The sequence below is a fragment of the Nannospalax galili genome, unplaced genomic scaffold (assembly GCF_000622305.1).
Source record: "Nannospalax galili isolate Female #2095 unplaced genomic scaffold, S.galili_v1.0 scaffold45, whole genome shotgun sequence".
In the NCBI taxonomy this organism is placed as follows: domain Eukaryota; kingdom Metazoa; phylum Chordata; class Mammalia; order Rodentia; family Spalacidae; genus Nannospalax; species Nannospalax galili.
The window spans coordinates 7,135,497-7,146,582 of record NW_008355775.1 but is presented as its reverse complement, the minus strand read 5'-3'; the positions used below and the strand labels follow the sequence as shown (position 1 = coordinate 7,146,582).

The following is an 11,086-nucleotide window of genomic DNA, read 5'->3' as shown; positions in this document are numbered from 1 at the left end:
GGAGTGCATATATATTAATATATATTAATATATATATTAAAAACGTTATGTGTATGAGTGGTTTGTGCAGTGTCCACGGAGGCCAAAAGAGGGTGTCAAATCCCTGGAACCGAATTACACACAGTTATGAGTTGTGGCTACTAAGAGCCAAACTCTGGTCCTCTGCAAGAACAGCAAGTGTTCCTTAACCACTTAGCCATTTCTTTAGTCCCTCAACTAAAGACTCTTAACCCACAATGGTTTGTTAACTTTTTTCCAGTTACTATATAAATATATAATAAACATTTTTATATTCTGAATAATTCTTATAACATTTAGTAACTATCATCCAAATCTTTTTTTCTTTTTAGATTCTGATTTTCAGGGGTTTTTTTTTATTAGAAATGATTTATCAAAGAATGTACTGTTGCTAAATGTTGGGGCTTAAGCTTTTTTTGTTCTTAGGACAAATTTCTGGGCTTAAATGTGTGTGTGTGTGTGTGTGTGTGCACGCGCGCGCCTAGGCATGCTGTATGGTTTTTATGTTTGTTTTGAGACAGGGTCTCACTGTGTAGCCCTGGCTGACCTGGAACTCACTTTGTTGACCAGGCTGGCCTTGAACTCAGAGATCCACCTGCTTCTGCCCTCCTGAGTGCTGGGATTAAGTATGTATGTTTTTAAAAAACTGGTTGCAAAATTACATTCCAGAAAGAATTTGTAATTGCAAAATTACACTCCAGAAAGAATTTATCACTTTGTTTCCGTCAGCTGAAACCCTAGCCGACACTGGATTTTTCCTTTTCCAAAAATTATTTTATTCCAGTAAAATTGGACAAGTAACCGAGATGTCTAATTTTTGATTTTGCTAAGTAAGAATAACTGTGCGTCCTGCATCTAGTGTACTCTTCTACCAGAAAGCTGTAAGGTTAAGATGATTAGCTGAATGCTCTATCATAACAAGATGCAAAAAGCCCTAGTGGCCTGGTATTTTTTTTTTTATTTCTTTAGGGTTCTGTTCAGTTCCATAGTCCTTTTTTTTTTTAAAAAAAATATTTTATTATTTTTATTTATTTTCTATGTGTAGAGTGTATTGCCTGCATGTGTTAAGTGTACCCATGTTGTGCAATGTCCATGGAGGTCAGAAGAAAGCAGTGGATCTCCTGGAACTGGAGTTATGAAGGTTATTAGCTGCCATGTGGATGCTGGGAACTGAACCTGTGTCCTCTGCAAGAGCAGTCAGTACTCTTAACCACTGAGCCATCTCTCCAGATCCATAAAGTGTAATTTGTAAATGCAACTTCAAATGATATTAGTCTGGTAAGATAGGATTCTCTTGGTGTTCTTGAAATATTAAGGACGTAAGAGATTAGTGTAAGAGTTTTACATATGTCCCTCAGTCCTTACACCAAGTCTGTGATATAATTGATGCTTTTCACCATTTTTATAGAGGACTAGGCTACTACCCCAAAGTAATTCTGTGAGTGATGCTGGTGAAGATCCAAAGAAGTTGGAGCCACTAGGGTTCCCTGACTTCTCTCCGGCTCTGTGTTCCCTCTCGCCTTTCCACATGTTCAGTAACGCATGTCTGTCCTTTAGGGACAACAGACCTTAGGAAAAGGATCATTAACCAAGAAAAAAATGGCAGTTTTTTACATCTGACCAAAGGCCTGCAAGTGAATCCTGTGTCCTGCTTGTTGCATTGTGGGGGTAAATGGTCTTTGGCATTTGTCTGGAGAAACTTTAGTTGAGGACAGAGCCTTAATTATTAGGTTATTTATGCTTCTTACATGATCCTAATAGCTGCTTATCATGGATAGTTTTACTAAAACAATGAAAATAGTCGAAGCCCACTGTGTTTTTTTGTTCATTTGTTTTTGTTTTGTTCTGTTTTACGATGGTCAAGGATCGGATGGATTGTTAGTGTGTCTTCAGAATTGAACTGAATTCGTCAGTTGGTGAGTTAAAACACATGGTGTCATCTTTAGAAGTATGAGAAACTGCTAGGCTTTCCTCTGAAGGTCAGGGGGAGAGTGTTTCCACAATTGGGGTCTTCCAATGTGGCCCTTATGGAAGCAACAGCTGAAGGTATTCAAAGTGTTTGCCACACCAAGGCAGTGTGCTCAGCATGGGCAAGGAAACAGGACAGCCCTTTGTCAAACCTGCATTTGAACCTTGGTTTTGTCGAAATTTATTATTGCATGTATATGAGTGTATTGTATACATGGTAAGTGTACCTATGTCATGCAATGCCCGAGGAGGTCAGAAGAGAGCATTGGATTCCCCTGGACTTGAATTACAGATGGTTGTTATAGCCATGTGGGCGCTGGGAATCGAATCCAGGTCCTCTGCAAGAGCAGCCCATGCTCTTAACCCCCGAGTCATCTCTCCAGCCCCACTTACTAGCTTTCTAACCTGAGAAGTAAAGAACTTCACTGAAGTTACATAAATGGCAGCTACTTACCTATAGGATTTGGTGAAGAATTATATGAAGTGATCACAGTGTGTACAATAAAGCAAACCAAGTGTGGTCTGTGTGTACCTCTGGCTCTGACCTTGTCTTCTATAGGGTTTGTTCACAGCTGCACACAAGTAGCCTCCAGTGGCAGCCTCACTGTCCTTGCTTCAGGCACCTCAGCCTTGGTGACTATGTCATTTCCCACCCGGGGTCCACACTCAATGCCTGTAATCACCCTGGACTCCCCTCCATCCCCCACTGCTGCTGCAGTTTGCAGGCTGTCCATTCTTTCCTTTAATTCCCCAAATTCACCCTCATGTCTTCACTCTCACTGACTTAATTTGGACTTGCTTTTCTGTAGAAATGACTAGAGGTTTCTCTCAAATGTTGGCACCTTAGGAACTGCCTGCTTGTAGATGTTGGATCTTTTAGGATGTATGGCTATAAAAAAGCTGCTAATGGCAGCATGGTGTTTGAAAGACTTCTTTCCATGTGGTTTTAATTTTTCCACTTCCTCTGTTTGTGCCTTTATCTGTATCCTGTGTACCTAAGCAAAATTAGTATTACACATCTCGAAGACTTTTGTGGAACCCTTCACACCAAGCAGAGGAAGCTGGAAGAAAGAAGATAGGAGCAACAGCGGTGGGGTGGCCGCACAAAAGACTACACTGCTGGGAAGGGGCCGTCCTGAAGCCAGTTCTGTCTGTTGCTTTTGAGAGCAGACCTCTGTTTGCTGCAATTCCCCTACCTTTAGTGCACGGAGTCCAAAAATGATCGATAATATCCACACAAAAGAAATTTCCTGGTAATCAATACTGTCATTTTTGGTGCTGTTGTTCAGCAGACTATAAGAGGAAGTTGAATATGTTTTTCAGGAATATCTAGTGGCAGAATTGCTCGGTTAGAAACTAAAGATGGGCTGGAGTGGTGGGTCATTTTTAAGAGTGGACCTAATGAGGACCTAAGCTCCCACATAAAAACTGGGAATTGCTGCACATGCTTTTAGTCCCAGGGTTGAGGGTGGTGGTAGAGGCAGGCAGATCCTGGGGTCTCACTGACCAGCCAGCCAGCCTAGTCCAGTTTCAGGTTCAGTGAGAAACCCTGTCTCAAAAAAATAAGGTGAAGAATGGTGTTATATAAAGACATCTGATGCCCTATGCTGGGCTCTGCGTGTGTGTGTGCCCACGCGCGTGCACCAACACCTACACCCCTTCCCCCCATGCACAAACCAAGGAAAGAAAGCACATGGGCAGGCTTCCCAGCCTCCACAAAAATTGAATTCATGCTTTTTCCTGTGGATTAACTTTTGAGAAAGGTAAAACATTTGAAAAAGCAACTGAAAAGTTCTGTTTTTCCTTAGATTATTCAGATGATTTGTTTCAAAGTTGTTTTCTTTAGTGATGGGTAATTTTGTTGCTCTTAATTTTGATTTCACTAGAAACCTGGTGGTGGCCATTTATGTTCAGAAAGCAAAACATGGATGTACTTCATCACAAGCCCCAGATCAGGGAAGAAATAGCTATCTTTGTTTATTCTGAAAATAAGTGCGGAGTTGAATGAGTTTATGGGAAGGGTCTTTAGAATCATCTTTGAGTTTAGACATTAAAGCCTAGGCGTTCTAAGTGCGGTTACTTAGGCAGGGTCCCATCTAGGGACTGTGGATGTGGAACTGCTCCATATGTCTGGCTTTTAAGTAGTTCAGGGGTTTTTTGTTTAATTTTATGAGTGCCTGCAAAAATTTAAGTGCACCACATGCATGCAATGCTCGTGGAGGTTAGAAGAGGGCGTTGGAGCCCATGGACTGGAGTTATAGACTATTGTTAGCTGCCATCTGGGTGCTGGAAACAAACTGGGGTCTTCTGTAAGAGCAGCCAGTGCTCTTAACTACTAAGCCATCTCTCCAGCCCCGATAGGTATTTTTTGATTAAATTATATATACTATATTGAAACCAACATATTCAAACTTGAATTTGCAAAATCTGATTTAATTCAGATCTGAAGAAGGGAAGGGAGCACAATGTGAAAATACATATGTACAAAATCCTAATCAATGCTAGACAATGCATTAGTTTACAATATAATAGGATAACCACAAATTTGAAGGCTCCCATTGAGTCCATCAGCTGTAAATACAATTTTTTATTTGGCTCAAGTGGCTATTGAATATCAAGTGGTGCCAAGTTCCTTCAAAGCACCTAAGGACTCCCTCAGCCTTAGAAGGAGTTTCACCACAGTATCAGAAATCCCAGTCATCCCTTTCATTCTTTTGGCCCTTGGGAGTCTTTGCTACCCAAACACAAATGCAGGCCTGGGATTTCCAGTGGCCACATGTTATTGCACAGAATGGTCTGTCCTAAGTCAGACTCTTATGGCTAAGAAGGTGTGAGACTAGCCCTTAAATAGTGGTCTAGCATTAGCATGGTCTATAAAAACATTAAGAAATAGCTCCTCAGTGAGTATGTACCAACTACGAGTTATCACGCTAACAGAAAAGGCAACATGGCAGCTTCACATTTCACAAGAAAGACTAGCATTGACTGGGCCTGGCTTGCTGACTTCACATAAATACAGTGATTATTTTCATTTAGACCCAGGAGAAAATGATTCATACCAGTATTTTCTTCACAGATTTGTGTAGCATTAAAATTGTCATGGGCTAATGACTAGCCATGAAGGCAAAAATGTGGAACTCTCTTTTGTCAAAACAGAGACATCCATGTTTTGACTCCTGTCCAGTTTCCCCAAAACATACATACACCTTTGTTATTGCACATCTTTCACATAAACTTGTGTATGTATAATATATATATATTTTAAATATGCTACACATAAAAAAGACTATGGCACTTTACAGAATACATGTTAAACAAAAATCATTCATTACACCACAGATGTTTGAAAACTATACAAAAACGCTTACACAATATAACATTGTTGAATTAGCACACAGGTTTAAAGAATCCACAGACTCCAGAGCAAACATTTCTGCTTTAGAGTTCATTGAGAAGCCCAGCCCATTACAATACTTTAAGCACAAATGCATGCAAAATAAATAAGACTTTTCTGGTAGTAATGGTCCTATTATCAGATAAATGGGTATAGGTCAACAAGTGGTTTTTAAAGAGCCATGCAGAGGACTTTTGGTCTAGATTAGCATAATTTTAGATGATCCTTTCCTTACAAAGTCTGTGTACTGGTTTAAAGGTCTAACAGACCCAGTATTATCTTTTACTCTCCTAAAAAATTCAGTCTCTACTGTTATATTAAATGAGCATTTAGGTAGTTTTTAATGGTGTGGCATTTTGTTTGTGCATGTGCCTTTTTTGGTCTCTAACATTAAACACTGGGAAGTGACTTTCTTCTGGTAGAGAAGTTACATCTTCATTTGTGACTGTTACCAGGTTGACCTATGGACCACTGCCACCTTACCCAAAGAGCAGATGACAGACGTGCTCAGAGGATCCTCTGGGCTTAGGACTTGTGTTTGAGAAAGAGGTCAAGATTGCAAAACTAGTATTGGAAACACTATATATTATTAAAAAAGTTTAATCTGGTAAGTTTAAGGAAAATGTTTTTGTCAAGATTTGCCTGATGAACGAAACTACAGTCTTGCCCAAGTTGGAAAACCAGTGACTATGTTGGCAGAGGACTTGTTCAGATCATCATCAAAGCAGTGCAGGACAGGAGCCATCTTCCACTAGCTCCATGGCCTGTGCCTACATGGTTAGTGACCTGTCAGTGTTTCCTGAGCCTTTCCTTGGGTTGCTTAGGGGGGGCCCCTTCTCCCCCACCCTTCTCTCTTCAAAGAAGCCACAGGATTTCTTTTTTTTACTTATTTTGAACTTTTGTTCAAAACTGAACTTATTCTGATCTGGTCAACTTCCTTCTTCCCTTAGTCTTTATCTGTGAGAGATGAAAGATACTTTCTGGTATAGGCCAAAGGCCAAATAAACTGTAATTAGATTTTAGTGGTCCCAACCCATCTATATGTCAGGCAACTGTTCTGTACTAAGGCCTAATTCTAAACTGGCACAACTTTAAGACAGTTCACTGGGGCAAAGTTGTAAATTCTGAGGCAGGGTTTTATATACTTGGTTATATTTAGCACACAATGCTTGCCAGCAAAAGGTGTTTAACTAATTTACTTAAGAGAAAGCCCTCAATTGAACAAATCTATAAAGCCAACTCAGGACCACTCCACTTAGTTGCTGTAGAGCGTCTTTCTGTCTGCAAGGCTCATGTACTACACTATATTATTTCTGGGAACTTTGACCATTTTCCTTCTTCCTGAATCAGTTATATGGGTAATTTATATAAACTGGATTAAAAGCCTAGAATCGTTTTTAATAGTGGCATTTGTTTTGTAAACAGGCACAGGCAGGTGCTGTGAGCTTGCTCTAGCTCCTGTTTTTGCACTAACTCTTTAATGTGTGTCCCTGGGGATGGAATTTTGGATGCTTTTAGATCAATACAAGGAACTAGTTCCTTTTTCTCTTCAAAGAATGCCATTGGGCTGCTGATAGGATTGGAAGCCAGTGACTACACAGCACTGTAACCAAACAGGTTGCCCCAACAGATGCTGAGGTTCTGGCAGTCCATCCCTGTGAATGTCTGCATGAGCCCCAGCTGGTTTGGGAACCGCTGTCCTTGGAAGGTGGAAACAGGGAGGTTTCCTTGGGCAGTCCAGCACAGCCCTAACCACAGGAGAAAAACTGACTGCAGGGAGAGAAGATTGGGCTAGTATGCACATTAGGCTGGCTGCCGGGAGCAGGAATCTGTCTGCCAAGGGTTTATACTTTTATCCGATTATCCTTACATGATTGTCTTTCTTTACTCAAAAATTCCTCAAATCCTGATGACAGGTCCATTGATCTACCTCACTCTGGAACACTGCCTAGAGTAAGCTGTACAGCAGGACTCTGCACTGTCCCTGTTAAGTACTTTGGTCAGCTAAGCAAAACCTGGTATCTTGCTGTGACCTTCAGCATACAACCTATACCCAGTAAGTCTGTAATCTTTCTGTTAGTCTCCAACTGAGGCAACTTGAAAGAACCAGGAAGAAAACCAAGATAACAACCCCAGCCCTCATTCTGAGATGCTCATAGGCATGCAGCTGTGGGCCAGAAACCTGCCTCAAGCAACCTATGAGGCTGGCTGACCTCTTCTCTGCTGCCAGAGAGATTGCCATCTGCCTTGATGAGTCAGATCGCTATCCTTCATTGAGCCCTGGGGAGATGGAGTCTGACAGCACTCCACAGTCGGGCTGTTAACCATGTCTGCATGCAGTCTCGTTAGCTGCACCGCAGCCCTCATGTCCAATAACTCTGCTTAGTGGGTGGTGCCCTCGCTGTTCCCTCGAAGGCCTGGGGCTGTGGAATGTGCCTCTGGTAGGTCAAAGCTGGTTCTTCACTTGATTCAAACATTGAAGACTGTTTCACAAGATCATGAAAGAAAACAGCGTCAGTGTCTCTTCCAGACTAAAGGAGGCAGATAAGATTTTTCCCCTCTTCAATTTCTTCCTGTACTTTGTCACTGGAGGTTGCAATTTCTGCTTGTGCAGAGAAGACGGCACAGATGAATGTGAGGACTGTGCCCCCAATGGCAGTATAAAAGGCCCAGCCCAAGGAGCAGTCTCCGGGTTTGTAGGCAGATGCATAATGTCCACAATAGTCTATGGCTTTCTGGCAGCCCCAGCCCGCAGGATAGAGTATTAAACCAAGGATAAGGAACAGACCTGTGGGACAGAGAGAAAACAGGTGAAGCCCTCTGATGCCTCTACAACGCACAGCACCTGCTCCCGTATGCCCTAGTAATTGCTTGCTTTGGGCAATGGCCTCTGTTCTGCAATAGAGAGTGTTAGTGACTTTTGTATACAAGGAATATGACCTGAACAAGTGTCACTTTACTGTGTACATTTTTGGTATGGGAATGTAACTCAGTGGTGAGCTTGCCTAGACATATTTTCAGCTACTTTGTATATGTTGGAATGTAAGCCCACTAGTGATTTCTAGAAAAGCTGGCTTCTTACTATTTCTTTGCACAGGGTTCTACAGCAGTAAGCAAAGGTTGGCAAACTAACGCCAAATGTGTCTTTGTAAATAAAGGTTTATTAGAATACATCTATGCTCACTTGTTTACAGACTTCCTATGAATACTCTGGTGATGGAATGGCAGAGTTGAGTGGCTGCTTCAGACCATGTGGTCGACAAAACACAAATTATTTCCTATCTGACTTTTTGCAGAAAGACTTTGCTTACTGTTGGTCTAAACAAATTCACCCCAAACCATCTGACCTCAGCCTGGTTAAAGGCAAAAACAGGAGACTTGAAGGAGACCAGATCTTAACCTATGCCCATAAGAAGTCTGTCTGATCTGCATATCTTGAGGTATGCCCATGCCTATTTAGAAGCAAATTGCAAATTTCATTGAGATTTTTCTGTCTGGATGGTTTTTAAGTGAACTCAGCTTTGCATAGGCACTAACAAGCTTGAATCCCGCTTAGCTGCAACCCTGTCACCCTGTCACACACAGTAAGCACCCTTTTCTGTTCCTCAAAACTTCTTGTTCACAGATCAATTTACCTGATGAACACAGACGTGAAACTTCTCAAAATACTTTCAAATTAAACCAAATTCAGCATCATTAAAAAGACCATACACCATGCTCATCTTGGTTTAATTTCAGAGATCCATGGATGGTTCAATATATGTTAGTCAATAAATATAATATAGCATGTGAATAAGGTAGGGAAGTCACACTGTCATCTCAATTGATACATAAAAGGTCTTTCACAAACTTTGACATACCTTCATGTTAAAATTCTTGAAGGAATACACATCAATAAGGCTATATATGACAAACATATAGTAAATGGGGAAACCAGACCATTTCCTCTAAATTCAGGGACAAGACAAGTGTCTATTCCAGTCTTACTCAAAAGTGTGCTTGAAGTCTTAGCCAAAGCAATAAGGTAAGAGAAAGAAATAAAAGGGGTTCAAATAGGAAAGGGAGAATGCCAATTGTCCCTGTTTGCAGATCACATCCTATACTTAAAACATGCTAAATCTTCATCAGAAAACTCTTAGAATTGATACATGCATTTAGCAAAGCAGCAAGATTCAAAATTACATACAAAAATTAGCTTTCTATATTGGCTAGTAATGAACATACTGAAAAAGAAACCCAGACGGCAAAAAAAAAAAAACCACCATAAAAACCTCTAGTAAACAGAATAAGAATTCAGAGAGCAAGAGGCCACATAGTGCTTGTATTAGTTACTTTTCTGTTGCTGTGACAGAAACACTGACCAAAGCAACTCATAGAAGGAAGAGTTTGAGATTATGGTTCCAGGGGAATTACAGTTTTTCATGGTGGGGAGGCATGGTGGCAGAAGGTGGCTGGAACAGGAGCAGGAAGCAAGACAACTCTCTAAGCCTGCCCCCAGTGATGTGCTTCCTCCAGCATGGCCACACTTTCTAAGACTACCCAAAACAGTGCCACCAACAGGGGACAAAATGTCCAAATACTTGGAGCCTATTGGGGATACTCACTCAAACCACCACAGTGCTTATCCCTGAATAGGATACCTATATCAAACTTCTGCCTCCCAAGGCTTAGGGACCATTTTGGAAGAAGGGGGTGGAAAGGCTGTAAAAGCAAGAGGTGGTGGATGAGCCCAGGGAAACCGAGTTTTTCAAGACAGCAGAGTGGTTACTCATACGAATTCACAGCAATAGTGACAACATGCACAAGTCCCAGGTAAACTCAAGCCAGACAAGATCCCAGCCTGGGTATGGGGAGGTGGGTAAGAAACCCCAATCCTTCAGGAGGAACTGTTGGCAACCAGTGGCTGCTGGGAGGGGGAAAAGTCGGTCTTATTTAAGGGTATGACACTTGGTAGATTGACCAGGCTCCAGTGGATGGAAGCACACTGAACGGCACTTGGGGACACAAGTCTGATTCTATAGGCCTTAATTTATACACACAAACACACAGAATAGAGTACATGAAATTGGGGTGGGGGGCTAGTAGGAGAGGGTGCAGATGGAGGAGGGGATCTAAATTTAATCAAAATATATTGTATGAAAATTACAAAAATTAAGTAAAAAACCAAACAGCTGGGTGTGGTGGTGCACGCCTTTAATCCCAGCACTGGGAGGCAGAGGCAGAGTTGAAGGCCAGCCTGGTTTACATAGTGAGTTCCAGGTATTGTGAGTTCCAGGTCAGCTGGGGCTACAGGGAGATCCAGTCTCAAAAAAAGACCTTAAAAAAAAAAAAAAGATAAACAACAACAAAATCCCACCAAACTCCTTAGAATAAATCTGACCAACAAGGTCAAACCTCTATGATGAAAATTTTAAAACACTAAAGAAGGAAATTGAAGACATTAGAAGTTGTACAATGGACATGGGCTGGCAGAATTAACTTTGTGAAAATGGCAACATTACAAAAAGAGATCCACAGGTTCAATGCAAAATTCCATCCAGATTCCAATGACATTCTTCATATAACTAGAAAAATAGAATTCTAAAATTCACATGTATAAAAGGGGGCAGTTAGCCAAAGCAATTGTAAGAAGGAAGAGAAATGCCAGTAATATCACAATGCCTCATTTCACATTATCCTACAGAGCCATAATAACAAAAACAGCAT

At 41.2% G+C, this 11,086-nt stretch overlaps 1 protein-coding gene across 13 annotated transcripts in view; it reads right to left on the bottom strand.

Moving 5' to 3' along the window:
* Positions 1-4,398: 4,398 nt before the first annotated feature.
* Positions 4,399-11,086, bottom strand: part of Lhfpl2 (LHFPL tetraspan subfamily member 2) — a 154,430-nt gene continuing 147,742 nt past the window's right edge. For 12 of the 13 annotated variants that reach the window (XM_029556217.1, XM_029556215.1, XM_029556216.1 and 9 more), the window contains one exon: positions 7,483-8,168. In XM_029556217.1, coding sequence (XP_029412077.1) covers positions 7,912-8,168 — 257 coding nt within the window. In that variant the 3' untranslated portion in view covers positions 7,483-7,911. Of the gene's footprint in view, positions 8,169-11,086 lie in introns of all 13 variants that reach the window. The other variant, XM_029556211.1, reaches the window with a different exon arrangement.